The sequence below is a fragment of the Dermacentor albipictus genome, chromosome 5 (genome assembly GCF_038994185.2).
Source record: "Dermacentor albipictus isolate Rhodes 1998 colony chromosome 5, USDA_Dalb.pri_finalv2, whole genome shotgun sequence".
Lineage (NCBI taxonomy): Eukaryota > Metazoa > Arthropoda > Arachnida > Ixodida > Ixodidae > Dermacentor > Dermacentor albipictus.
The window spans coordinates 109,266,367-109,293,877 of record NC_091825.1 but is presented as its reverse complement, the minus strand read 5'-3'; the positions used below and the strand labels follow the sequence as shown (position 1 = coordinate 109,293,877).

The 27,511-nt window shown below is 46.5% G+C and overlaps 1 protein-coding gene across 1 annotated transcript in view; it reads right to left on the bottom strand.

The window, feature by feature from the left end:
- Nucleotides 1-3,717: 3,717 nt before the first annotated feature.
- LOC135920703 (scoloptoxin SSD14-like) overlaps nt 3,718-27,511 on the bottom strand; it is a 40,495-nt gene continuing 16,701 nt past the window's right edge. The window contains exons 7-11 of the mRNA XM_065454930.1: nt 18,836-19,158; nt 17,799-17,986; nt 14,293-14,563; nt 7,415-7,528; nt 3,718-4,070 (exon numbers count right to left, since the gene is read on the bottom strand). Of these exons, the coding sequence (XP_065311002.1) occupies nt 3,837-4,070; nt 7,415-7,528; nt 14,293-14,563; nt 17,799-17,986; nt 18,836-19,158 (1,130 nt within the window). The 3' untranslated portion in view covers nt 3,718-3,836. The remainder of the gene's footprint in view (nt 4,071-7,414; nt 7,529-14,292; nt 14,564-17,798; nt 17,987-18,835; nt 19,159-27,511) is intronic.

Below are 27,511 nucleotides of genomic sequence, written 5' to 3'. Positions count from 1 at the left end.
TGTACCTCGTGACAGTGGTTGCTTTTCAGTCATTGTTGCGTTTCTTCTTTCGGCAGCGTGCCGTAAAGGCGCCAAGGCAGATGCCTTGAGCGATGCAGGCTCCCAGAAGTCTCTGCCTTTGCCGATGGTGCTGCCCCGTACCACCGCTTTTTACGTTGCTCAAGCGCATCGTTTCGACGTAAAGCGTCCACGTTACGTCGGCTGCGCACGCACGCTCAGACACACTATGCGCGCGAAGAGTTACCCTCGACAATTCCTGCTGCTTTCGAGCGAGTTCTCTGTAACTGTGTCCAGATTTAGAAAGCGCGCCAGCTGGTCCGAGACGGGGCGAGGGTCCCTTTACCTTTTTCCTTTGTTTTTCCTTTCTTCATTCAGAGCAGAACGACAATAAGAGAAGCTGCTTCTAGAACAGGAAGCGAGTTCAGGGCGGAGTCTACCACGCAAAGTGCCGTTGCAAAGGTTCGTTTTATCTTCAGTGTAATACAACCTGCCTAAATGGGGGATAAGCTCACTTGTGCACTACGCTAGGAAAATGGAGCGCCGTAAACTCATTGAGGCAGAAGCACTTGTCCTTCATAGGACTCAATTTTCGAGAAACACTCGCAGGCTTGATGAAGTGGGTATGCTTTGCACGTACGAGGTCTGAATGAACCGAAACTCTTGAAAATGAGCGTGATAAAGTGACTGGTAGGTATTCCTGCGAAAGGTAGCAAAATGAAATTTAGTAGCTAGGCGCGCATCCTGGGGGCTAAGGACGGTGCGTGGTGAGAGTCTAAGGCGTATTGCGCTTACCAGCACAGGTGCAATAGATTTCAGGCAAAGGACAAGTGAACTTCTGTTCTTGAAAGTGTCTCTGCCATCTCGGAGGGCTATGACTAAATCCAGGAATACACGTCCACTCAAGTCCATCACCTGGCAGAGCAATCGCAGCAATGGTAACAAAATGAATTCGTTTAAACTGGCATGGACGCTTCGATGCTGTCTGTAGAGAAAACTTTGCAGCTAAGAAATAACTTTCAGTCGTCCCTAATAAGAACTATTGTTTGTTTTTTGTTTTTTTCATTTAAATGTAAAAAAAGGCACCGCCAGTATAAATGTCCGCCACATTGCTTTCAGCCGAAAACGGCCTAGGTGGAGCGCTCTCCAAGGATTATATCTTATGAACCCAAACTCTGATTTCACTTTCGTGAACAACAATTGAATGCGTCTAGGGCTCAGCCTCTAGTATCGCTTTGCGACACCGATGACGGAAAGCCAAATTAATAACCAGTCGAGCATATGTTGGTCCATGATGAACACTTCGATATCTGATTAGTGTATGTGGTGGCTCTTGGTTAACACTACGATGTACGCATACGTAGATCCGCGTGTTGCCAGGCAACGACTGAACATTTCTCAAAGAGGGGAGGACATTAAAAAGACCGGACGAGCACTAGTCCTGTCTTTATGCCCTCTCTCCTCTGTGATGGTGTTTTCGGGGCTAAGTTCATTTTCGTTCGACAGTCACCAACTAACCCAACAACAAGTACTACTGGAGTTTTGTTCAGCCGCTCCTAATGCGCCACTCCTCCCCCTCCCCCCATCCCCCAACCACACCTCTTTTCCTATACACACACGCTCGCACAAAAACCTGCACGTCATTGACACACCACTTCATTCAAAAATTTATTGGCCATTGATGATGCAGTAGCCGCGTTAGAGTCCGTTGGCCGCCTAACAAATGTTATCGCGCAGCGCAGGACGCGCATACATGCAATCAGATTACACAAGTTGCGGTGAAAAACAGTGGACGGAACCATCGATAACATTCCAGAAACTTCTTTTACATGCACGTGTGTCCTGCGCTGCGCGATAACATTTGTTAGGCGGCCAAACGTGGTCGCCCGATAAAGATAAGTACACGTGTCATTATATATATATATATAAATAACCAGGTCAAAATCACTTGACACTTCACGCTTGGATTCAGCGCGAAAGTGAATAGCCGCTGCGATCGCCATGCCCTCGCCGGCGCTTCACTTTCGCGCGGACGTCGCCCTTCCTCCTGAAGAGGAAGCAGTGTGCAGAAGGAGTGCGCTGGGGTCAGTCGCTTTCAAAGCTTTTTCGCTGCCGCCTCGCCGAGGACAGATTAGGCGCGAACTTTAACCCCATGACCAGCGGGTCTCCCCCCCACAACATCGAAAGCAGGAAGCAGCGTGCATGCGCGCGCGTAGAAAGCGCTTTCCTTGAAACAGCGTCATTGATCTCCGTGGTATTAATGACCCCGCGGAGAATGCCACAGGCTAGGCGCTTCCCTTGCTTAGGACAATCGTCCGGGAGAAGTCTTCCGCTTCCGGCGAGTAAACGCATTAGTCTATACACCTCGGCGAGGATCGCACCATAAGTATTACGCGTGACCAACTCGTATCGCGTGCGCAAATAGCGAGACCGGAGTTGGATTAGATCTTCGTCGATGTCGTCGTGACCAACGCGCAAGAAACGTTGCATAAGGGCCACAGATTCCGAGCAACCTTGTGATGTAATGACAGGGCGAAGTTGTTATTCTGTGGCTTCGTTATGCATCCGCGTCTTTGTCAACCTTCTCATTCACGAACGACGTAGTGAAGAACTGCAAAATAGTATCTCCCCCAAGCTCTACACGGCCTATGCTACCTTTGTTGCTATTGCCTTATAGTCGAATGAGCCAGATAAGCTTCAATTTCAACAATCCTATAAAAACACATGGCCTCATGTAAATGTTATTATACGGGATGTCACGTTATATTTAGCCCACAGTTCCTTCCAGAAAGGTGTTTTAGAACGAACTGGAACTGATTGAAATATATAGGATTACATGGGATTACTGGATGTGGAAGTCATGCGTATGATATGGTTCCCAGTAGAGCCAAAATTACCACATACTACTTTAGATAAGCAGGGAAGCATAGAAACTGAAGAGGTAATTCAATATCTTGCATACAGCCATCTTCCGGGACGTTTTAACTTATGCTTTGAGTTACGGACGCCTTGCAAAACAATATGTTTCATCAGGTGAAGCAAATTACTTGATCTGTTGCGCTGCTAATCTTGCTGTGGCTGTGGCAGACTGTGCCCTTTATATAAAAGCAACCACACTGCCTTTCAGCAACACAACATTTAATATGCAAATCAGCAGAAACGCAAGATTACGTCACAAGAATATCAGCACGGGAAATCTCCCCACGAAGCCAAGGGAATTAACTATAGGCAGAAGGGTTGCGAAGATTCAAGTTCGGGATCTGGCGACGAACAGAAAAATCTTTGGCATGTAGGAGGCGATGCGATGCTAAACAGAAGGTATGGAATAGAAAAGTCTCCTTTGAACTTCCATGCCATCATGCAAAGGCTTCTAAGTTCACAAAGTCCTTGCGTGAGCTCCTTACTGTCTTAATACGGCATGAAAGCCAGTGCTTATTCAGAAGTTCGATTGGCTAGCTCGAGGAAACACGCAAACACAGGTTTTGCGCGGTAAAAAATAAATCGGCCCAAACGTAATAAAAATCGCGAGAGGTAAAAAAGAAGGACATGTTAACAAGGAAAATTAAAAACAACCAACTTAAAAATGCCTGTGCGAAAACTCGCGCAGCGGCAGGAGAGATCGGCCATAATAGAAGCACTAGTCGGCATAAAGAACCGCAAGAACATTTTTGTCCTGTGCGGATTTTTGCCAGTTAAAGCACGAAGAATGAAACACTTAAGTAAGCGAACGAAAAAGAGAAAGGCAAGTACAAAGAATAACATGAAAGCATGGCAAGCAGGAGGAAGAAAAAGAAAACGACAAATTGAACAAAACACGTGAGCTTCAGCAATAGTGAGGCCTAAGGGAACGGTGGAGAAGTGCATAGAGTTGCCGGAGTTGTGCAGAAGGCGGTCAGGTTGACGGGCGAATCGCCGTCCGATCCGCCAACCACGCGGCGGTAGTCGTAGTTGGTCTCGATGAGGCCATCGATGTACGTGAGTCCGGTGACGAAAGAGTAGTGGTCGGGTACGCCCAGCTCCCAGCTCTCCTTTTCCAAGGTGTGGTTCTTCTGGCCAAGCTTCTGCATCATTTTCTGCAAGGAGCCGCCGTATTACAGAAACAGAAATGGCGCAGTTTTTTTTTGTATTTCAAGAACGGTAACAGATTTTTAAAGAGCCCACTACTGAGAAATATTATAAGTAAATTATGGGGTTTTACGTGCCGAAACCACTTTCTGATTATGAGGCACGCCGTAGTGGAGGACTCCGGAAATTTCGACCAGCTGGGGTTCTTTAACGTGCACCTAAATCTAAGTACACGGGTGTTTTCGCATTTCGCCCCCATCGAAATGCGGCCGCCGTGGCCGGGATTCGATCCCGCGACCTCGTGCTCAGCAGCCTAACACCATAGCCACAGAGCAACCACGGCGGGTAATATTATAAGTAAGTCTACATTTGATGAAGTATTCTTTTGGAACTTCATTTTCACCGATTACCCGTTAGTAGATTGTTTATTCGAAGACAAAGCGAAAATTGATGTTCCGTTTCTCTGAATGTTCGCGACGGAGCAACGCCACCTGGATAGCACAAGGCCTGTTCACTCCGATTCATGACGTCACGCTACCTGGCCCGAAATTTCCGTTGCCAAGGCTTGCGCGAAGGTACCGGTGACGTCAAAATCATCGCGGCTTTCTCGGGAGCATCCCCGTTACATTCTATGGCAGTCGCGCCAGGTAGCAGGACGTCGTGGATCGGAGGGAAGAGGCCTTGTGCAGGTCATGCTGGCCGGAGTCCCGGCTCCGTATACGTCACTATGACGTCGGGAATTTCACAGTCGTCTTTTTTTTTTTTCGTCTGGATTGGTGGTTCCAAGTATAAGCATTTAAACGTTCTCATTTCTCTCCTTGGCTTTTTTAAAAGTATTATGTGGCCATATTTATCGGCTAAAACAAACAGTTAAATAAACCCGAGCAGACGCCCTCAAAATGAATGACCTCACGACGCGCTTGCGCGGGAACTGGAAGCAGGCACCGCCACCTGTTCTTCTTGCGTCTTTTCTGGCTAACCAGGCCTCTTCTCAAGGTAATAGTGGTTCTTTACCATTGAAGAAGGGTAATTTACTAATGCAGATCAATTTATCTTTTTCTTTAGTGCCCTGTTAACGCAGAAGATATACGCGGGTGACGTTCATTGACAGGGAAGAAAAGGCGGACCAGTAACTGCTTCATAGGTGAGAGGAATCGTTTGTTTCTTACGTAACTCCATTATCGAGAGTTCTGATACCGTAGAGAGGGAGTACGTACGTGTACTCCATCTGGAATTACGAGTACTCTGCAGGCATCGGAGAGCTTCTGCTGATACTGGACATGAGTGACTGCTAGCAGTGTGCTAATATTTAAAACAAATATGTCGCATAATGAATTCGCTATCGAGTCTTCGAATCGAATAGTCACTATTAGTACGGAGGAATATTCTCATAATAGCTCTCGAATATCTCAAATAGTGTAGTGTGTGCGGTCGAACACAAAATTCGAGCAAAAGTGCGATGGATTTCATAGCGGCCACAGTAGATGTAAAGCAGAAGTTACGCTGTTGATCAGAATGCGATGCTCTGAGAGCTAGACCTTACCGGCAAAACAGCGAAAATTCGCACTCTACGAAAAGCCTTGTGGACGCGAACAAGTTGCTTTTTTTTTCTCTGAATGCCCCATTTGTGCTTTTATACAAACAACACTCCTTAACGTGCACTGTCATGACAGAAACATGGTAATGCACTAGAATGCGAACATTGTTTCATATTTGTGGTGAAAATGGCTGTTAATTCAAAAACAATTCCAAATGTATTCGATACCTTATTTGTTTTGTATTGTCTGTCTGCCTGAACTAATATGTTGTGACCTAGCTGTTGCTGGTACTTCTTGTGATGTTTGAATATCTTCAGTGTATTATCTGATTATGTCCTCTTCCCCCTTGTTCCCCTCCATCTTATACACCACCCGTAAATGGCTTTTAGAGTAAATACAATGAGAAAGAAAAATAAATATTCAATTCAATTTGACTCGCTTTCGGCATTATTCGATTCATACTTGATTCGGTCTCAAAAACTACTATTCGCACATCCCTAGTAACTAAAGATCGCCACATGAGACCGTCCTAAATGAACTAATAATTACTACCATCATGGCATACGGTGCGCTGAAATGCTTACGTGTGCTATTAGGACTGTTGTTCAAACCAATCGGAGGAGCCAGTGTTGTAGCGGAGAAGTGGAGCGGCTGCTTTATAAGCTCAAATGATACTACTCGGTCAGCTGCAGTGGAATTATACGACACCGAAGACGTTTTCAGAGTGCCGAATCATGGCTTAATAACGGAGATGCTATAAGTATTTGCGACACGCCCGGAATCAGTATTTATGCAAGTGCATGTTATGGCATATAAGGTATCCATCAGGAGTAAAGTTGGTCAGTTTCCCCCGGGTACTGTTACACCTTGATTAATGAGAGTCCATTACAAGTTCAGCATAGCAGTCAGACATGTATTTCAAGAACATGTTACGGAAATAACGGTATCATCGTTACATAGCTGTATGAAAAAAAAAAAGAGGTGAGCCAAGAGCTGCTGACATTGAAGAAAGACAATGTCTTCCGGGGTGCATTAGTGTATACCATGTTGTTTGTTCGATGTTTTTTTCCATGTTTGTTATTCAGGAGTTGAATGGAGGCTTCTCCGAAGACATGGTTCTTCAATGTCAACTGCCGTTGAGTGACCTCATCTATAACACGTTACCGGCTTTAGCACCATTTTACCCTTACATAGAGCCACTTAGATAACATTTACCTTTTTTTTTTACTTCATGTTCTTTCCCTTTGAACTGCAAGACACTTTCGGGACCGGCGCGCGTTTTTATACACCTCTACCTCCGGGATTGGCCCGCATTTTTCGTTGAGTGAAGCGGATTATTACTGCTCCGTAAATAGCAATACTTCGCACTTCTTTTTTGTTGCAAGCTTAATTTTGACGCCTTTCCCGTTGTACAAATGCACTAGAGCGCCTCATATTGCCTAATTTAAGGAGCGAAAGTGGCTAGTTACCCAAATTCCACTAACCCCAAATTGATCGGAGATTGCGATAGAAAACCTTGTCTTAAAAGGAAGAATGAAAGAAAGGAAGAAAAGAAAAGAAAAGAAAAGAAAAGAAAAGGAAAGAGAAGAAAAGAAAAGGAAAGGAAAAGCTGTTCGTGCGCCTCACAGAAAATTGTTCAGGCACCAACTACAAACTAAGCAACAATGCGTCCGCTGGCCAAATGCAGGCAAGAAACACGCTCTTCAAGACCGACAGTTTCTCATCCTGCAAGAAATCCTGATAGCGAAACGTTTCGCTGCAGTTTACAACAAGCCTTAGGGCGGAGATGCATTGGCAAAACGGACGACTCTTACTTCTGGCATGTTCGGCTCATAGTAGATGGTCCCGCTAAGCAAGTCCGTGTGGATGCGAGGATAGTCGATGGCCTTCTTGATGTTCTTTTTCTCCCAGAGGACACGGATCGCCACCTGAAACAAGATGCGACATACGGCTATGTGTTATATGGATCGCCCGGCGATCTTAAGCTTTGAAAATCAGTCCTCGTATGAAAGGTCGCTTATCGTTAAAATTAAGCCAGTGTGATAGCGTTAGTTCAAGCACAATTAATGCAAAAATCGCCTTGCATGACATCGGACAAGCTTCTCACGCCCTTGCTTCGAGTGGCCTGGAGCTGCCACTGCAGTGGAAACGTCTGTTGTTCAACAAATCCAGAAATCTGCAACTCAACTTTAAAAATAAAGAAAGGAAGCCCTGGATGTCGCTCCAGCCGCATCGTTGAAATCCCAATTGTGTGAAACGAGCTCTCTGAAAATCGAATGGTGACGCATGCGACCACACCGATCTTTTTTCGCTCGGGTCGCTGCATGTGAAACAGGCTTTAACCGTATTTTTATTCACGCGCTTTTGTTGCGCGGCGTATGCAGTCGAACGCCCGTATAACGAAGTGCTTGGAGCCTCCCAAATCATTCGTTATACAGGTAACTTCGTTGTAAAGGTCGCGCATCACACAGCTAACAATAGAACTAGTACAGAATTATTCCTTCGTTATAGAGATAATTTTGTTACCTAGGCGTTCGTTGTAGAGGCGCTAGACTATTATCGGAGTGTGCGTGTAGAATTCTCGACTTTAGGCGACGACGTCCTGAGTTAGCTTCGCGTAGCGTTGACGAATGCGAACGCTTGTAGCGGACGGAAATATTCACGATACTCGCGAGAACCAGTGGGAAATGGTTCTGCGTCCTTTTGTCTGAAGCAGCCGGCGTATCATGTCGGCTTCTCGTCTTGTTTCATTCGCGTGTAGGATTCAATTGCGCGGTCACACATAACCAGTTCATGCTGTCACTTTCACGAGATGTCGTATATCATAATGCGCTTTCGTGCATGGAATCTGTTATAATTTTAAATTAGCAATTTTGTTTTCTATACATGTATAAATACACATATCTCAATGCGTTAGCATTTAATTGATACTGCAGCGAAACGTAATGCCACTGTCGAAACAAGTCATCATGAGCCGCGTACTGCAGCGGGACTCCACCGTCGCGCTTCCCTAAGAACGTGGCGCCACCCAGCGCCGCCACCACGAAGCATGCGCGTGATCTCCGGAATGCGTGCCACGCCGGTGTGTGACAACCGCTGAGAAACGCGTCATGCAGCAAGCGGGCTCCTCTCTCGCGCTTCGGATGGATGGATGTTATGACCATCCCCTTTGGAACGGGGCAGTGAGTTGCGCCACCAAGTTCTTGCTCTTATACTGCCTAATGTCCTACCTAGGTTAAACAAGAAAAAAAGAAACACTATGAACTCCCACAACCAAATTTTCCGATCCCCTATTGCGAACTGTGCTTTTGTACGTCTCCGTTTTTTTTTTTTTGTCGTTCACCTACTTCTCTTCCACCAATCCTCCAATCGCCTCTTACTACGCTTCTTTCTGGACACGTTACGCCATCTAGTGGCATTACCGAGAAGCTAACGCGTGGTCTCCAAGACGAGAAGCGTGGCGCACCGGTGCCTGCCAACGATTAGAACTAGTCCCTCGCTTGCCGCGCACTCAATGGCAGATACTGGCCCAAGTTGGCGAGAGGATCAGCCGCACATACCCAATACGTTCATGGCGCTGCAAGAGCGTTGACGTGAAAGCCGTTCATTGAAAAGCTACACATACCCAGTACATTCGTGGCGCAAGCTGCTAACGCGTCGGGCTGCTGTCTTTGAGAAGCCCTTGTGACGGTTTCGATTCCGCTCAGTATCGGAGAAATTTAAGGGATCTTTTTGGTCATTGAAGAGGAGGCACATTGCCTTTGGTGCATACCTATATTTGCTTAAGGCAGTGTCAAAGGCGTTCATTGAAGGGCGTACACGCCTATTGGCACATACCCACACGCCCAAGTTAGCATCGAAGAGGTTCATTGAACAACAGCACAACCGAGTAGGACATACCCAGTGCTCCGAGTCGGCGTCAAAGAATTTATTCGAACAGTGGCGCCTATAGCCCAGTCACGCATCTACAGTGACACATGTCCGCTTTAAATACGTTCGTTGAAAAGCGGCATGTGTGTACACATTGCCACATACATGGTGACCCAAGTTCGTCTGATGGTCGATTTCGAACACTGTTGCCTCAGCGCAGCAGCCCTGCTCACTACCCTTTCGATCACGGACTACCCAGTGACCCATGTAAACAAACAAACAAACAAACAAACAAACAAACAAACAAACAAACAAACAAACAAACAAACAAACAAACAAACAGATATATAGATAGCCCCCGGAAAGTGCGGAAAGTACCCAAAATATGAACACATTAACCAACGATGGTTATTGTTGACATCTAGGTCTTCAGAAAACACTGAAGGCGATAATGAAAAGTACGTACTGTAATATAGGCATATAATACCGCTCTTAAAATTAATTATATCAGGTTCTGGCACTATACGGTCCAGAACCACAGTCTGGTTATGAGGCACGCCCTGGCGGAGCACTCCAGATAAATATTTTGCGTTCCGCCCCTCAGGCACGCGGCCGCTACGGCTGGTATCGATCCTGCGACCTCGTCCTCAGCGGCTCAACGCCACAGGCACAGCGAGCCCAGGTGGTTATTAGCAGCAGTAAACAGCTTTCGCGAGCAAATATAAGGGAGCGAATCACGCTTGTAATAGCGCACATGGTTCAGCATTAAGAAATTTTGGAGCGCTTGCAAGGAAAGAAGCGCGCATACAGTTTGGGCTTACTGCATCCTTTAGTTTATTCTCTCATCACGTGCGCTTTCCCCTCCCCCCCCTCTTTTTCCTGTAGCAATGCAATTCATTTCCCAATCGTCTTATCCGTCACGCCGAGTGACCCATCTGAGCGGTAACAGCGGGGTGTCATCGTCCAAGTCTATACAAAGTGGTAAATGAGTGGTACGTGAAGGGCATTATTATGAAATGCCCACTGTTAGACTAAACACCTCCGTAAAAAATTTGCGAGCTTACGTTACCAGCGGCTGAAAAGTGCCGATCATTTTGCCGGATCGGCAACTCCCTGCACTCTATAGATACGTCGGACAAAAAATGCACGGCTGCTGTCGCTCTTTCCGGTGCGCGTATTCGTCGCGGGGGTACAGCAGGCTGATTTCGGCTGCTAAGTAATTCGAGCGATTCATCGCTGGGCAATTGCACGATTTATGAAGTAGCGCGCTGCGTTCGTATCCGGGCACATGTCACGCTTGTCTGGGGAAAACACTGCTCGTATACACATAAGTGCGTATGCGGGCTGTACCATCTCAAGTAGTCGCAATGGAAGCCTGTGCACTCCCGTGTGAAGTACGTTTCCTGCGTGAACCCTGCCACAACAGAAATGCTTTTTTTTCCGCAAGCACGAACGGAAATTCACCCCCGCGAACGTCGTCTACTGCTCTTGGTACACAGACCGCGCGCTGTCTCCTGCCCGTGGTTCTGAAACTTAACGCTAGGAGGATTTCAGTGGCGCCCCCTACAGGCGCCGCACAGTGCCTATGCGCCACTTCGAATATATGTAAGCGGCCCGCTTTTAAGCGATGCCCGCCCGCTTAAAAAAAAATTCAGAAAATAAGACGAGACTAAAAACCTAAATAACAACAGTATGAAAAACAAAGGTGAATGACACGCCAGTTGGACGCAGGTTTAGCACATCGATTTCCTGGTCAACGCAGTGTGTTTATATGCCAATAAAGACACCAATAAGGATGTCATGCAAAGAAAAGAAACACCAGTGGGCCGACAACAATGTATCTCATGTTCGCTTTCCTCGTGCGTTCCGAAGTCGCCATGAGGCGATGCTTTATAGACGCCGGTAAACATGGCGCACCGCTCTCTCTCGGTGGGCACTTATCTCACTGAAAGTGCACTGGGGCACACGCGTCGCAGAGTTCAAACTGTTGCTTTCCAGTTCGAAAGAGGGTTGCGAGCCCAAAGGGCGGTGCTAAAGATCCCTGCGCAAAGCGACGCGGAGTACCCGTCTTTCTTTTTTTCTCCCGTAGCAATTGAGAGACAGCAAACTGTTATCTTAAGGAGGCTGTGCACTCACACGAAGTATCAACCAAAGCGTGCGCCCGCACACACTTCCCTAACATTTGGAGCTCTCGCTGAGATTGACTTCGCAAGACGTTTCCGCGTGCGGAAGGTAGATTAGGAGCGTCGCGGGAAAACTTTTGCCGCGGTGTGTGATTCTCTCTTTCACCCGTCGGCGCAGCCGCACCACCTTGATAGAGTGACTGATGACTGGTTTCGTTTGCTCGACCTATCTTGCGAGTGAATATCGGTGGCTGCCCTTCCCCCTTAAGAGCAGTCGCGTCGTGACATACTTTTCACGGAACGGACCACCCCAGCGAGCGACCCGTCCGCGTTCCGAACGGTGCTGAGTTTGCACAAATGCGACCACTTCAGAAGGCCCTGCGGATTACCTTTTTGCTTCTTTGTATTACCTGATGGTTGCTTCGTAGAGCGGACGTCCATATTTGTTTTATTTCAGAAGTACAGCCAGCCCAGAAGGGGCTACAGGGAGGAGTGGGTAATACAGAGTAAAAAAAAAAATCGTGTGGTATCAATACAATTCACGTATTGCGAGGCAAGAAACAATGTATTAATTGCCCAGTAACCAGTAGGCCAAATACGTTTGAAACAATTGAGATGCACTATTTGCAAACAACAACAACAACAACAACAACAACAATAATAATAATAATAATAATAATAATAATAATAATAATAATAATAATAATAATAATAATAATAATAATAATAATAATAATAATAATAATAATATGCGCGGAACACTTCCGCGATAGAGCATGAGACATTGGCGAAATGGCACCTGTTCAAACAACAGTGAGCTGCCAGACTCGTGGCTATATCGTCGGAAAAGTGTAGCCGAACCTGCGACGAAATAAGAATGCAAAAAAAAACAACAAATAGAAGGCGGGGTGCTAAGATTGCGTGGTTAAGATTGAGGCAACCGATTTCATACTGTGACGGCGTACGGAAGAACGAGTTTTTTTCAACGCCCACTCGTTTTACTGGGGTATTCCCTCAGTTCTTTTGCATGCCGGGGGCGACTGGAGCACCGTGTAATCGACTCGATGTACAGGCGCGGCCACTGCTAGTGGGAACACGAAGCCCATGACATCGCTTCGCGGAGTGCCCGGCCCACCTCATGAAGTCTTGCGGCGCAGGCGTAATCAAAGCGATTGGCGAAAAGCCCGCGGAGTCGTCTGCTACAGCGAGTCATTTGCTCGGCAATTAAAATGCGATAATCGGCCCGCATGGTCACCGGTGGCTTTCGCGCTCCCCGTGAGCGCTGGGTTGTCGCTGAGGGGTGCCAAATACAAGTCACGATGTGTCAAGAAGGCCCTCACTACTATGATATATACCACGGTGCATCATGTCGGTGCCACCGCGCCCGCCCGTGGCGCAAGAAGCCCCGGCAGCCATGCGGGACGATTATCGCGTTCGAGTAGCTGAGAACTGTGGCTGTCCTTGTGAATGCTTATAGCTTCCCACGGTAAACCGAAAGCATGTATTTGAGTCTGTCACTAAGCCGTCGAGCCTGTAATAACTCGATGCTTGCCTGTTTTAAACGAGTGCTCGGTGAAGTGTGCCGGCTGAACGAATTCGCATACGAACCTACTCGCCCTACATCACTCAGTGAAGCCGTTGCTCTCGTTCGCGCGATTCTGCCGAGTTGTCCATGTCGGCCCGCAAGCCTACTGTTCCACAGTATTCACGCATTGACTTCGCTGCCTTCCTCAAATCTTCTGTCTAAAGCATATGTGTGGCAGTTACTCAAACCGCCCCATTCAACCTTATGTTTCTTTCCGTGCTTCACAATGACCCGAGTAAATGAGGGTGCTGACACTCGCAGTAAATGAGTATCGCAAAACCCGAGCAACAAATACTATTTCATTTGCAAATAAATCGGTATTCATGCACTTTAATGAAACAACGAAAAGGAGTGGCTTCGAGGACTTTACTTACATTTTGATGGCTCAAGAATGTGCATCTTAGTGGTGACGATGAAATCAGCATGCATTTAAATTGCGAACACACAAAGCTCTATTTGCTCCCCGTTATTTTAAAGCGAAGCTTTCCTTGCGAGCCCTGCCAGAGTTTCCTGAGCGTGGTTGCTGTTATCTTCAAGAACAGCTCGAACTACGTACCCCGATGGTGGGGGTCGAACCTCGGTCCCAGACAACTGCAGCCCCGTGCTCTAACCATTAGGCTACAATCGCACGTACACGTACTTCTGTGGTGTTAACGCCAGCTAGCTATTTCAGCGAAGCTGCGTAGCACGGGTGCGCGATGGCGCGTGCTCGCGCGCCGGTTGCCCTCACGCCAAACATGCAGGAATGGAATGGCCATACTTAATGCACTTGGTTAACCGCCTCACGAAAGTTTCGCCTCACATAGATTCCAAAATGTGCGTTGGATCTACATGTGTTTTCTCCTCTAGCGCCCCTTTGAAGGGTGCGCTTGCTTATGATGTGTCCGAAAGGCTGCCCAATCGAAGCTTCGGGCGTGAATACAGGTGCACGTCTCCTATAGCGCAAAAAAGTACGAGTGATATGCGCGAGAAGGCGATGCGTAAAGGCGCTGGCTGATGTGTGTTTCCGTCGACGGTTCCTCGCTTTTTTTTTTTTTGCAAGACATTCGCCGTGACCCTAAAGAACAACTATAGCCCGCAAGCAAGCCATTCCGAATCCAGGAAAGAGGCGAACCTGGGCCATGCTCGTGGGAATTCGCACTCCCCCGGCACCGGCGAGCGCCAACAGCGAGCCGTTCGGCCCCAGCACCAGCATAGGCGACATGGAGGTGAGAGGCCGCTTGAAGGGCGCCATGCTGTTGGCGCGCCGGGCGTTGCTCTCGGCCACTTCGCTGTCGGTCCCGCTGGTGTCCACCACCCGAGTCGCGATGTCCAGGTCGCTGAAGTCGGACAGCGCGTTGTTCAGCAGGATGCCCGTCTGGCGCGACATGCGCAAACTGCCGAACCTGCGGGGTCCGTCAGTACAGGTAAAACTCTTGCTTGGGCTAGTTGGTTCATGCTTGAAGTAGGTAAAGGCAAGGCGCAGAAGACCAGGACTTAGGAAGAAGAACATCGCCCGTCTTGTCGTTTGTGTTCTTCTTCCTAAGTCCTGGTCTTCTGCGCCTTGCCTTTACCTATACTTCAGTACAGGAGGCCGCGTTTGAAGGCAACTGTGCAATCATTCCGTCCGCCGATACAAACGTATGGGGCAGACATTTGGAGGTTAACAAACAAGCTTGAGAAGAAGCTGGATACTAAAAAGGGCGGCGTATAAAGGATAGTTTGCGAGAGCACGTCTTGTCGGGTGAGAACGGCACCGGCTCACATTTATCGCATCACTGCAAATCTTGCACGTGCACGTGAACCATAGCTGCAGAGAGCACGATTATCTTACACAGAAGCAGGGATACCGTGGCACGTGAACTGACGGAGGCCTTCTGTATCAGAAACGTTGGTGAAAGATTGGTGTCGCATTACATGAATGAGTTACATATCCTCATTGACCAGCTATGATAATTTGTTGTCAACCTGTTCTTACGTCACTCTTTGTGTCGTTGTGCGCATATCTGGAGTATATGTGCATAGTGTAGTGCGGGTAAAAAAATCAATTGCAAATGTGTATTCGTTCGTGTCTCTCCTTAGTCCTCGTCTCATTTTGCGCCTCAACCTCGTTTATCGTCGTGCACCAACTAGCCCGACAGTAGAAGTCACTATATACTAATCCAAAAGCAACACGTACACGGCCTACGATACTCCGTATGCATAGTTTGCACGTGACGTCACGAACGCCGCTTCTCGCCGTACTAATACGCAAGTATAACGAACACGATGACGTAGGTGCATCATATTATGACGCGTACATTGTTTTTAGTTTTCCACAGTGACCGTTCTTCAGCGGCTTAACATTGTTATCGGTTTATCGCTCAAAGCAAGACGCGCTCGTCGTACAGTCACGCTTCTCGTTTACGCCGTTTCTCGACGTGCTAGTACTACAAAATGGCGGCTACGATGACGACAATGCAAACCATGAATATAGCAGAGGGCTTCGGGTTAATTCTGACCACTTGAGTGTTCCTCAACGTGCATTCAAAGTCGCGGTATACACCACCTGCCACGCAGGTCGGGAACTGAACCCGGCACACCCCTCTGAATTGAAACACCACAGCCAGTGAGCGAGTGGGATTGAATGAGTAGTCGGTCCGCCAACTTTGTTAACCAGGAGACAATATGATGGTAGCGCGACGGTGAATTGACAGCTCGGAGCACTTGCACATTCAATAGACAGAGTTTTTATAAGTATCCGCAAAGGAAGGTTCATAAAACGTTTTCCTTTTTTTTTGTCCTCCTCAGGAACAGTTCTAGATTTCCTTGTATTTAGCCGTTACTCTCCGACGTAAGAGGACTCCAATATTCGCTTAGTCCACTGATGGGAATTCAGAAGAACGGAAATACTGCGGCAAGTAATTTTTTGTGTGTGCAGAATTCCTTTATTTTAATCGCCTATAGACAGACAACGCTGTTGTATACCTTTTCCAGGTGTATTATGTGAAGGGATAAACGTTATACTTGTGTGATAAATCACAATTTCTAGTTAACCGAACTATAAGCAGCATCGCTAATTACTTTCCTTATTATTCTCTCTTGGGCAAACGTTAAACATGGAGAACTGAGGCTGAGTCACGAGGCCGTGTAATCATTACGTCATGTCTATTGTGCATAAATTTCATAAGAACGAGCACCATTTGCAAGTGCGTCCCTAACAATCCGGAAAAAAAATAATAATATAGATGCACTGGCGTTCCAGTTACTATCGTTCAGAGTCACGCTATGGAGCTCGCTTAATTCTGATCTTTTTTTCTTAATAATTGTAACGTGTACCGAGCACTTACCGAGCGCATTAGGCGCTTTGTGCGCGGTTTATGAAACGGTGCTGCCAACTTTAGGCCCTATTTAGCTTCCTGTCAGTTCCTGCCTCATATTCCTTCCTATACTGCTGACCGACGTTCACAGGTCGGCCGCGAACTGTATTTACCGTGTGCTCATCATACATTTGGCTTCAATTTAAACCATTTCCTCTCTCCGTTTACGGTGTACTGCTTCCGGCTTCAGTTTCACAAATGCAATATGTGCTTTAAGAAGGGTTAGAACGTTAGTAGTGGTGTTCGAATATTCGAAATGACGAAGATGAATCGAATGGCTGCTTCTATTCGATTCAGCTTCGAGAAATCACAATTCGAAACAGTCGAATAATTATTGCTGTTCGAATATAATGGATAACGACTTCTAAAGAAGTCTACAAAACGAACAAACAAACAAACAAACAAACAAACAACTTCTGACTGTTCCGAATGATTTCGTTGCCGGAGAGCTGTAGTTGCCGCGCAGAGGCACCAAGGGCCGCATTCAGAAAGTTTTTCTTTCGTAAGTGACATCTCTCCATTGGTCGGCCGCCTTCGCTAATGACATGTCCAGCATCATGATTGGCTGACGTTTTTTCTTACGACAAATTTTAGCGTAAGAGATTTTTTTGTAGATACGGGTGGGCCCAGATCGTGAGTGAACGCATGTGGCAAGTAACTTCAGTCCAATAATTTAGAGTCATTCATTAAAGATGTCTCGCCTTATATGGCAGCCCACGAAGTCATTGTCCGGATTTAAACAAATAAATTTATTATTTGGCAAAACTAGCCTTGTCCACATCTCTTCTGGCGGATGTGCGGTGCTGTAGTATAACAATTAAGTCCGCCACCGAACACAACACACTACGTTCATTTTGTGACGTGCTGCTTCTTTATTATTATGACTGTCACTGTCATGGTGTACCAGTTACGATCCCCTTTCAGTTGTTTCTCATTTACAAGTTTCTCACTTGACCGGAAGTTGGATTGATATTAAGGGTTACATGTGTCGCAGAACGTAAAAAAAATGTTTTCGTTTCTTTAAGTGACTCCGCGGAATCTTTCATTTTCCTTTGTATAGGAATGAGAAAATATTGTACGTTCGATTTGAAGGTATGTAGTTTTCTTTTTCTCGGGTATTCACATTCGATTGAGCTTGGAAATTTCGCTACTCGAACTCCCGTTATAAGCAGCGAAGCAATGGCGTCATCGCGTTAACTGCAGCACCGGCGAGCCCGCACAGAGGTCGTCGACCTTCGGAGAGGGTAATTAAACTTGCACAAGCGGAGGCTAGCAAACGCACGGGTTGTGAAGCGTGCTCGAGATGACGAGCACGTCTCCCGAGGGCGCGTAGAGGATGAGGTTGCTGGTGCCCTTGTCAGACTGTGGCACGACCCCGCGCAGGTAGTCCTCGGGTTTTCTCGCTCTTTCCGGCAGTATGTTGTTGAAGGTGTCCGACGCGTAGTGCATGGACAGCATCTGCTGCACCTCCTGCGGCGTCAGCAAACACCAACACGAGCGTGACGTTCGCGCGCATGCGTGAGTACAAGCACATTCGAGGGACATTGAAGATAGATAGATAGATAGATAGATAGATAGATAGATAGATAGATAGATAGATAGATAGATAGATAGATAGATAGATAGATAGATAGATAGATAGATAGATAGATAGATAGATAGATAGATAGATAGATAGATAGATAGATAGATAGATAGATAGATAGATAGATAGATAGATAGATAGATAGATAGATAGATAGATAGATAGATAGATAGATAGATAGATAGATAGATAGATAGATAGATAGATAGATAGATAGATAGAAAACAATCGTTGAGCTGCTTCATTAAATCACCGCAATACAAAGCCGACAAAGCCCCTCTTATCGTGTGCAGGGGCTTGGCTATAGACCAGAAAAGACGCGCAAACTAAACGCAGGTGGCGACGCCGCCTTGAAGTTGCCGCATCAGTTAGCGTGCCGTGACAGCACGAATTTCGATCACGTATGCTTGGGCATGGTTAATTTTTAATATCTAAGGATAGACTATATTGTATCCTAAGAAGGCCCAAACACTGAACTTCGAAAGTTTCAGAGACATTTTGGTGCAGCCACAACGGCCTCAGATCGGAAGAAAATACGCCAGAACCTACGACGTCACACTGACGTACAGGTACAGGTGGGATAAAAATAGTAATAATGGAACTTTTTTATCCTCCTTTTCTCGTCTGAGAACGCATTACTGTAAAATGAGCGAAAAGGGAGTTTCGGAAGAATGCTTTGTCAGCGCAAACTGATCAAGCGTTTACAGACAGACAGACGGACGGAGTTCGTATACCCTCCGTATGTCGACGTAGTCGTCGTCGCCCAGGTGGGAACGCTTCTGGAGCGCGTACTTGAACGTCTCGGCCAGGTAGTGCATGTTGGCGAGCGTGATCGCGTACTGCTGGTTGCGCGTCGGGTCCTCCCGGCTGCGCTTGGCGTTCATGACGTTCATTATGTAGGAGAGCACGGCGCCGGCCGTGGGCGGGGGCGCGGTGTACATCGTCAGGTCGCCCCCGGGTCCGCCGCGGAGCGTGGTGCGCAGAGCGTCCTTCCAGACGGGCTGGTAGTTGCTGAGGTCGGCGCCGGTCACAAGCGAACTGGTGCCGCGCGAACCCTCTGCAGGGGTCACGAGAAAGCACGGCGATGAACGATAAACTTGGGTATTCCTAATAGACGTTAGCGCGAACGGTACGATCGCCTGACTACATTCTAAACATATTTAGCGCCTTTACGGGTGTATAAAGAGCGTTTTGATTGTCTCATGGCTAACGCCTTCACGTTTGACGGGTACGCAAGGCGTTGGTGGAGACCAATGAAGGTATCTTGTCTCGCCGACTTATTCTGGCTGGTGTAAATGATGACAGCTGCGACAGACGACCCGAAAGGTGCATTAAATAAGTTTCTAAGCTATTGCTGTCAATTCTCTTGTCAGACATTTCTGTCCGTCCAAGGTTGTCTAATCAGAGTTATCAAGCACGCCTTTTCTAATCGCACGTCTTTGTGGAGCTCGTTGTCGTGCACCAAATTTTTTTTAACGCCCTAACGGTACGGGTGTTACCAATGAGACAAACCTTATACACCCTTAAGGATATAAACATTTTTAGAATGTATGGCTTTGACCACAGTACGATATGTACTAAAAGCAGGCAACAGATTCATGTACTTGTGGTAGTCCACCGACTCACACGCACTGTCTGGAGACGCTCCCCCTAATTGGGTAATTGGGCGCGCAGATACATTCTGTTTATTCTTACCAGTGAACTAGCACAGGTTTGATGAGAAAGATGCATTGACGGGCTAGGTAACGCAATGGGTGTTCACAATAAGCTTTAGTGCAAGCCGTAGACGGCGGTTGGAGACAGAACAAGGACGTACTGTCAACTGACGTGCTTGTTGCGTCCCACCCTTACTTATAAAGAATCCGCTATGAAGGGTATTTTTATTGCAGCAGTAATTGTACGGACGCTGGAGGCGAATTCGCGCCGTTGACGTTGGCGCCGCCGTCGTCATGCTGTCCCGCTGTCGACGACGCATGCGCTGCTCGCTCGCGGTGGTTTAAGTCTACAGAGACGCGGGGTACGTTTGACTGCAAAAACGAACAAGTGGATGCACCGCTTAATCAGCGCGATGGTGGAGGTGAGATAGCGCTTTGCTTTCCGCTGTTGGTATGAGGTATTTGTGCTCGCGCACTGGTGCGTTTTTTTAAATTTAAGCTGGACCTAATCTTTAAAAATTGCCTGTGGCGGATACCACAATTCTGACCCTTTATCTAAATTACTCGATGAGGCGACCTTTACGTCAACGAGAATTTCTACATGCTTAATAGCATAATTAGGGTAACTACGTTTATTAACTCTTAAATTAATTACGGCATATACTTCAATCTACGAATTGAAGCGTGTGAGTTCGCAAGACCTATCGACTTGGAACGAAACTTCAGGACTACTCCAGTTTGGAGATATTAATTTTCAACGTGTCCGACGAAATGCATTGGCACCCCAGCAGTTACGTTTGTGCTTCGGTGCAAAAAAACAGCCTTTTCTGGAAAAAAGAAAGGTAAGTGGAACAACAGTGCAATTCTACCTCATGTTTGATTATGTGTGGTGTTTTATGATGCAAGGGCCAGGCATGGCCAAAGAGCGCCATGACAAAGGTAATGTTAACGGTGCATTGTCAATGGTGTAGACAATGAATTCCTCATGGTATATGTGACATGGCTGTAGAAAGGCCTAAAATCTGTCGCTCTGGATGCCGTAAAATATATTATTACTAAAAAAATGACACTGACTAAGTAGTGATGTGGGCTATGGCAATGGGGTTTCATTAAAAGCATGATACAATAAAAGGTAACCATTCACACTTTAGCTTCAAGAAATCCTTTGAGTACAGGGGCTGCTATATGTGCTCTAAACATTCCCTGGCCAAATGATTTCCAGTGTCTAATTTAACTAAAAATTCTGACTAGTTTCGGATTAAAAAGCGGTTCATTGCTAAGAAAAAAATTCGGGTGAAGAAGTATATTTTCACGATATGCAGAAACGAAATACTTTTTCCTCTGTGCTTCTATTGCAGGGTATTGAATAAGGACGTGCAGGACTGTGAGATTTTGGTCGCACATACTACAAGTCGGAGGATTCCCCCCAGTCAAGAGGTAGGAGTGAGTGCCTAAGTGTGTCTTATTCTTAATCGGCAAAGGAGCACTTCGTTATATCGTTATGTTCTCTCCGATACCCAATATCCTAATTTGGGTTTTATCAAGTGCAGTTTATTTGATATCTGAGCATTACACTGTTGCTGCCAGTGGATTTTCAGCTTGTGACGCAAGTATGCTTTAAGATCTGTGCCTGGGGAGGGGTATGTCTATGTCCGTGTCACTAAAAGCTACCGAAGTAGCTTTCTCGTCAGCAGCTTCGTTGCCTTTTATGCCACAGTGGCCAGGCACCCAGCACAGGATGATCATTTGTTTAGCACTATAAGCTGAGCGTAGCAGTGTATACAGTTCATTAAAGACAGTGTCTATGTGTTTATGTACATTCTTCAGGGCTCGGACTTCACTCAATGAGTCTGTGAACACAATAGCCCTAGTCAGATTCATTTGCTTGATGTGCTTTATTGCAGAGAGTATTGCATATGCTTCTGCTGTAAAAATACGTGTATGTGGATTCAGTGTACCGGATAGTAAAAATGCTGGTCCTATTGCTGCGTAAGGAACACCAGAAGCAGACTTATAGGCATCTGTGTAAAATTCAGCACAAGAGTACTTCTCCTGAAGCTCAAGAAAATGTGAACGTATGTGTGCCTCAGGTGCTCGTTTTGATATTTCAGCAAACGAGACGTCACATTCGATAGTCTGCCACTCCCAAGGCAGTGGAAGCCGCGTAATTCCTATTATGACATTCTCTAAAATCGATGCTCCGATTTCTTCGGTCAATGCTTCTAACCAAAGGGGCAGAGGAGGTCTAGTGCCTGGGCGGTTACGGAAAAGCGTATCCGTAGACAGGCCGTGAATAACTGAATGGCATGGATGATGGAAATCTGATTTCACTTTGAGGGCGTAAGAGAGACTTAAATACGTTCTTTGAAGATGTAGGGACCATTTGTTAGATTCAGCATACAGGCTTTCTACGGGGCTGGTCCTGAACGCACCAGTAGCAAGACGGATACCCAAGTGGTGGACGGAATCGAGCATCCTTAAAGCACTAGGCGTGGCAGAGCTATACACGATGGCTCCGTAGTCAAGGCGTGACCGAATAAGACTTTTGTACAAGCTCAAGAGGCATCTTCTGTAACTTCCCCAAAATGTGCGGGACAAGAGCTTCAGCAGATTCATTGTCTTCAAGCATTTCATATTCAAATATTTGAAGTGTGGGATAAAAGTTAGTTTGGAGTCCAAAATGAGGCCTAGAAATTTATGTTCGTGACTCACAGATAGCCGTTCTCCATTATGATCAATAACGGGCTCCGGTATTACACCTCTCTTATTGGAGAAGAGAATGCATGTACTTTTTTCAGGGTTTAGTTTAAAGCCATTCTCGTCTGCCCACTTAGACAACTTATTCAGGCCAAGCTACCCTTGTCGCTCGCAGATACTAAGATTACATGACTTGTAACCTATTTGGATATCATCCATGTATACGGAATAAAACATTGTACGTGGTATGATAGTATGGAGCGAATTCATTTTTACAAAGAATAAAGTACAGCTCAGCACTCGACCTTGTGGCGTACCAGTTTCCTGACTAAAAAGACGAGACAGGACGTTACCAATCCGAACATGAAATGTGCGGTTGCACCGATTACTTTGAATCACGTTTAGAAAGTTGCCTCGGATGCCCATTCCAGCTAGATCACGAAGGATTCCGAAACGCCAAGTAGTATCATATGCTTTCTCCATGTCTAAAAATACTGATAAGAAAAACTGTTTGTGCACAAAGGCATCCCGGATATTTGTCTCGATGCGGACAAGTTGACCTGTTGTAGATCTATGTTCCCTGAAGCCGCACTGCAAGGGATCTATCTTGTTGCTTTCAAGAAAATGCACCAGGCGCCGGTTAGTAATTTTCTCAAAAAGCTTACATAGGCAGCTTGTTAGAGCTATAGGCCTATAGCTGCTGGCCAAAGACGGGTCCTTGCCCTCTTTCAGAATAAGGATTATGACTGCTTGCTTCAAGACGGACGGGATGTAGCTGGCAGAAAATATGGCATTAAGAAAGAGAGATGAGTGTTTTGTGTGCTTCGGGGTGTAGGTGTTCAATCATCCCGTAAACTATTCGATCGGTTCCAGGGGCCGATTTATTACAACTATGCAGTGCAGCCTGAAATTCCGCCATATTAAAAGGACGGTTGTAGGATTCATTGCTCTTGCCTTTTCGATCCAGAGGCAGTCGTTCAGCTTCTTTCTGGTATTTAAGGAATGAATCGGAGTAATGCAATGAGCTAGAAATTTTTCAAAATGTGCCCCTGGAGAGTCAGCTTGGTCCTGAAGAGTATTTCCTTGCGTGTTTACTAATGATAAAGGATGAGTTTGCCATCCTTTGATTTTATTCGCTCTGTTCCAGGCTTTTCGTTCGTCAGTGTAAGAGTTAATGCTAGAAATATATCTTTGCCAGCTTTCCCTTTCGGCACGGCGCCATGTTTTTCTACCCTCAGACTTCATTTTCTTGAAAATGATTAAAATCTCTGTAGTTGGAGAGTCTCGAAGGCTGTTCCAAGCAATATTTTTATTTCTACGCGCTTTCTTGCAGTCGTCATTCCGCCATGGAACACGTCGCTTACAGGGCGATCCATTTGTTATGGGGATACATATTGACGCCGCATCAACTATAAACGCCGTGAAATATGCCACTGCATCTTCGATAGACAGATTACAGATGTCATTCCAAGTCAAATGTGTCAGCTCCCTGTATCGTGTCCAGTCGGCCCAATCGACTTTCCACCGGGAGACAAGCGGAGAGCACTCATCACTTTTTGTTAGTTTTATGACAATGGGGAAATGGTCGCTCCCGTATGGATTCTTAATCACGTTCCACTCCAGATACGGCAAGAGTGGACTCGATGCGATGCTTAAATCGATAGATGAAAATGTTTTGTTTGCGACACTGTAAAATGTAGGATCTTTCATTTAGCAAGCAAGATCTGTAGTGACGAGGAAGTTTTCAACTAAGCGTCCTCTGGCATCACAACGACGGCTTCCCCAAAGGGTGTTGTGTGCATTAAAATCTCCAACGACAATGTAAGGTTCGGGCAGTTCATCGATAAAGGTGGGAAATTCTGTTTTTGAAAGATGGCAGTTCGGGAGGATATATACAGAGGTAATTGTGATCAGCTCATTAAACAGTCGCGCACGGACTGCAACTGCCTCTAGGGGTGTTTTAAGCTGTAGTTGCCGGCAAGCAACACCCTTATCTACAATTATTGCCACACCGACAGACGAGGAAAGAGCGTCGTTGCGATCTTTTCGATAAACGGCATACTGCCGGAGAAAGTTCGTGCGTGAAGGATTAAGATGCGTTTCTTGGACACACAGCACTTTTGGATTGTGCTTATTTAAAAGTTCCTTAATGTCGTCTAGGTTGTGGAGTAAACCCCTGGCATTCCATTTTATTGTTTATGTTTTGTGCTGTGTGTCTAAGAAATATAGATTACATTAGCTCACGAGACCTTTCCCGGCACCATGATACGAAACCTCTCTTTCTTCCCGACGCGCTCGAGGGAGCTGCGCCATTCCTTGGGCGTTTGAGACTCCGGATTTGTGCTCGTATCCATCACCTCGTCTGAGGCGGTGGATACTGCCCGCGCGGCGGGCACTTTCGCGGGAATGTTGGGCCGATCTGCTCGAGCAGTGGCCCTGGGTCCAACAGGCCCGAGGGTCTGCTGTTCCTCCTTTGTGGGGGCCGGTACAGCGCTGGCTGTTCCAGCCGAAGGGGGGGGGGGGGGGGGGCTGATGGTGTGACTTGGGCGGCTGCCAAAGGATATAGCGCTGCCCCCCGGCGCGCCACATCGGTGTAGGATGGACTAGACTGATTGATGGAGAAGCGTTTGCGCGCCTCTTGGAAGGAAAGGTTCAGTTTGACTTTGATTTTGATTATTTGTTTTTCTTTTTTCCAAGATGGGTAAGAACGGCAGTACGCGGGGTGATCCCCTTCACAGTTAGCGCAATTGGTCATGGAAGTGCAAGTGTCGGATGAGTGCTCGTTTGATGCACATTTTGCACAAGTAGTGCGCCCTCGGCAGCTTTGCGAACCATGCCCGAACCGCTGACACTTGAAGCATCGGCGTGGGTTAGGAATGTATGGCCTTACACGGAGTTTACAGTATCCTGTTTCTATTGAGTCTGGTAAGTTGTTAGTTCCAAAAGTGATGATTATATGTCTAGTTGGTATTTCTTTGTAATCTTGCCTTATTTTTATCCTTTGTACCTTGACGACGTTCTGTTCTTTCCATCCTTCCAGTAATTCACTTTCGGTAAGGTCGAGAAGGTCATCTTCCGAGATGACACCGCGCACTCTGTTCATCGACCTGTGTGGTCCTACAGAAACGGGAATGTTCCCAAACGCTACAAGTTTTGAGAGTTTGTCGTATTGTGGCTTGTCGCGAACTTCGAGCAGAAGATCGCCACTTCCCATCTTCGTTACTTTATAACCTGGGCCTATTGCTTCAGTGAGAGATTTGGCTACAAGAAATGGTGATGTCATTCGGACTGTCTTCGTTTCGTGCTGACTGTGGACAACGTGGTATTTAGGAAAGGACACTTTCGGTTGCATAATGAAGTTGAATTGTTCATTGGTGAGCCCCCTCTTCAGGGAGCGATCAGGCAATGGGGGAAAAGCTTCTGCCATAACAAATTCGAAAATTCGGCGACGATGGTGCCCACCCACCACCGAGCCCAACAAGGGGACGCTACAAGATATTGGAAGCCTGCAGACGCCAGCCATGCATCGCCACTATAACCTAATATAAGATACCCAAGGTTGTCTAATTACACCAGGTTAACCCTTGCCGCCCAGAATACGGAAATGAGGAGAAGTGAAGACAGGAAAGATGAAAAAGTGAGAGAGAAAGACGAAGATCGGAGAGGAGGATAGAAAAAGGCGACTGCCGATTTCCCCCAGATGGGTCTGTCTGGAGGTGCCGTCTATGTGAAGCAGAGGCCGAAGAGGTGTGTTGCCTCCGCCGGGGGGCCTTAAAGGTCCGAACACCAGGCATCGTCTCAACCCCCAGGATCCCCCTTTCCCCAGACACGGCTAAGCCGCGCACTGCTACCTGCGGGAGGGGCCAACCCTGGTGTGCTCGGCTACGTGGTGTCGCAACACACCAAACGCCTGCTGACGCAGACGCCCCTGCGGCGTCTACCGCAAGTTTGACGGCGCATATCACGAAAGCGGTGGCAACCTCATAATTGGTTTCAAGTTGATACGACTCGCAAACTCACCGGCTACAAATCGTAGACTGAAATATGTGCCTAAGGTAATCAGTTAAATTTTTAGTTAGTATAATTAAGTTTTTATTCAATCAGTAATTTTGATTTCTTGTAGAAGTAACGACCGCCTCATCGAGTAATTTAGCTGAAGGGTTGAAACTGTACCTAAAATGCTTTTTTTTTAATTTGGTGCAGCTAAACAATGGCGGCGCTCCTCATGACGCCAGCATTCTGAGACGCCTGGTAACCCAGCAGCGGTTGTCTTGTGTGCTGCGTCGTGCCAACATGTTGGACCAGCCTATACTTAGAATAACCGTCCGAGGAGTTTTATCGCAACGGTAGACCTCCCTATCGCTGTCGTCGTGTGTGTGAAGTTTATGGTTTTATCAAGCAGTTATTATACGTTTCTTTCGAGAGATAGAAATGCGATTACTTGTCATACATCAAAGACTATACGTTCTTTCTCCTCTGGAAAAATCTCGAATATAGCTCGCTGAGAAAAAAAAGGGGGAGGGGGAGGGTGTCACATATCCCCGCCACCCTTTATATCTACCCGTGATTCCGTTTTATTCATTTTATCAACATGCTGTCTAAGAAGCAGCCTAATTTCCTAGATGTATAAAACGTCGTCGGTAATGATGACGCAGCCAAATCTAGCGGTATTGACGAGATGACCTCGTCCAGTTCTGAAAACTACTCATTAGCAAGGCTTCGAAATGAAAAAAAAAAAATCTTCCCTCTAAACGCTACCACTAACCGTGTCTAACTCAATTTCCTGAACTAAGACAGTAAAATAACTTAGCTATGCTTGAACTGCGCAAGTAACCGGGCGCAATAAAAAGATGATATAGGTCGACACATTAAATAGCAACACGGACGATTTCATTGATGTGGAGTCACCCAAATTTCGTGCAATTCTTGCTGACAGTCCGGCGCGACAGATGGTATACGTCCTACGCAGTGTTCCCACAGCTGCTAATACATGTCGGTGTACTTATTATTTTTTTGAAATCTTTAGTGATTCAGTGATAAAGCTTGAGAATCTAGTGA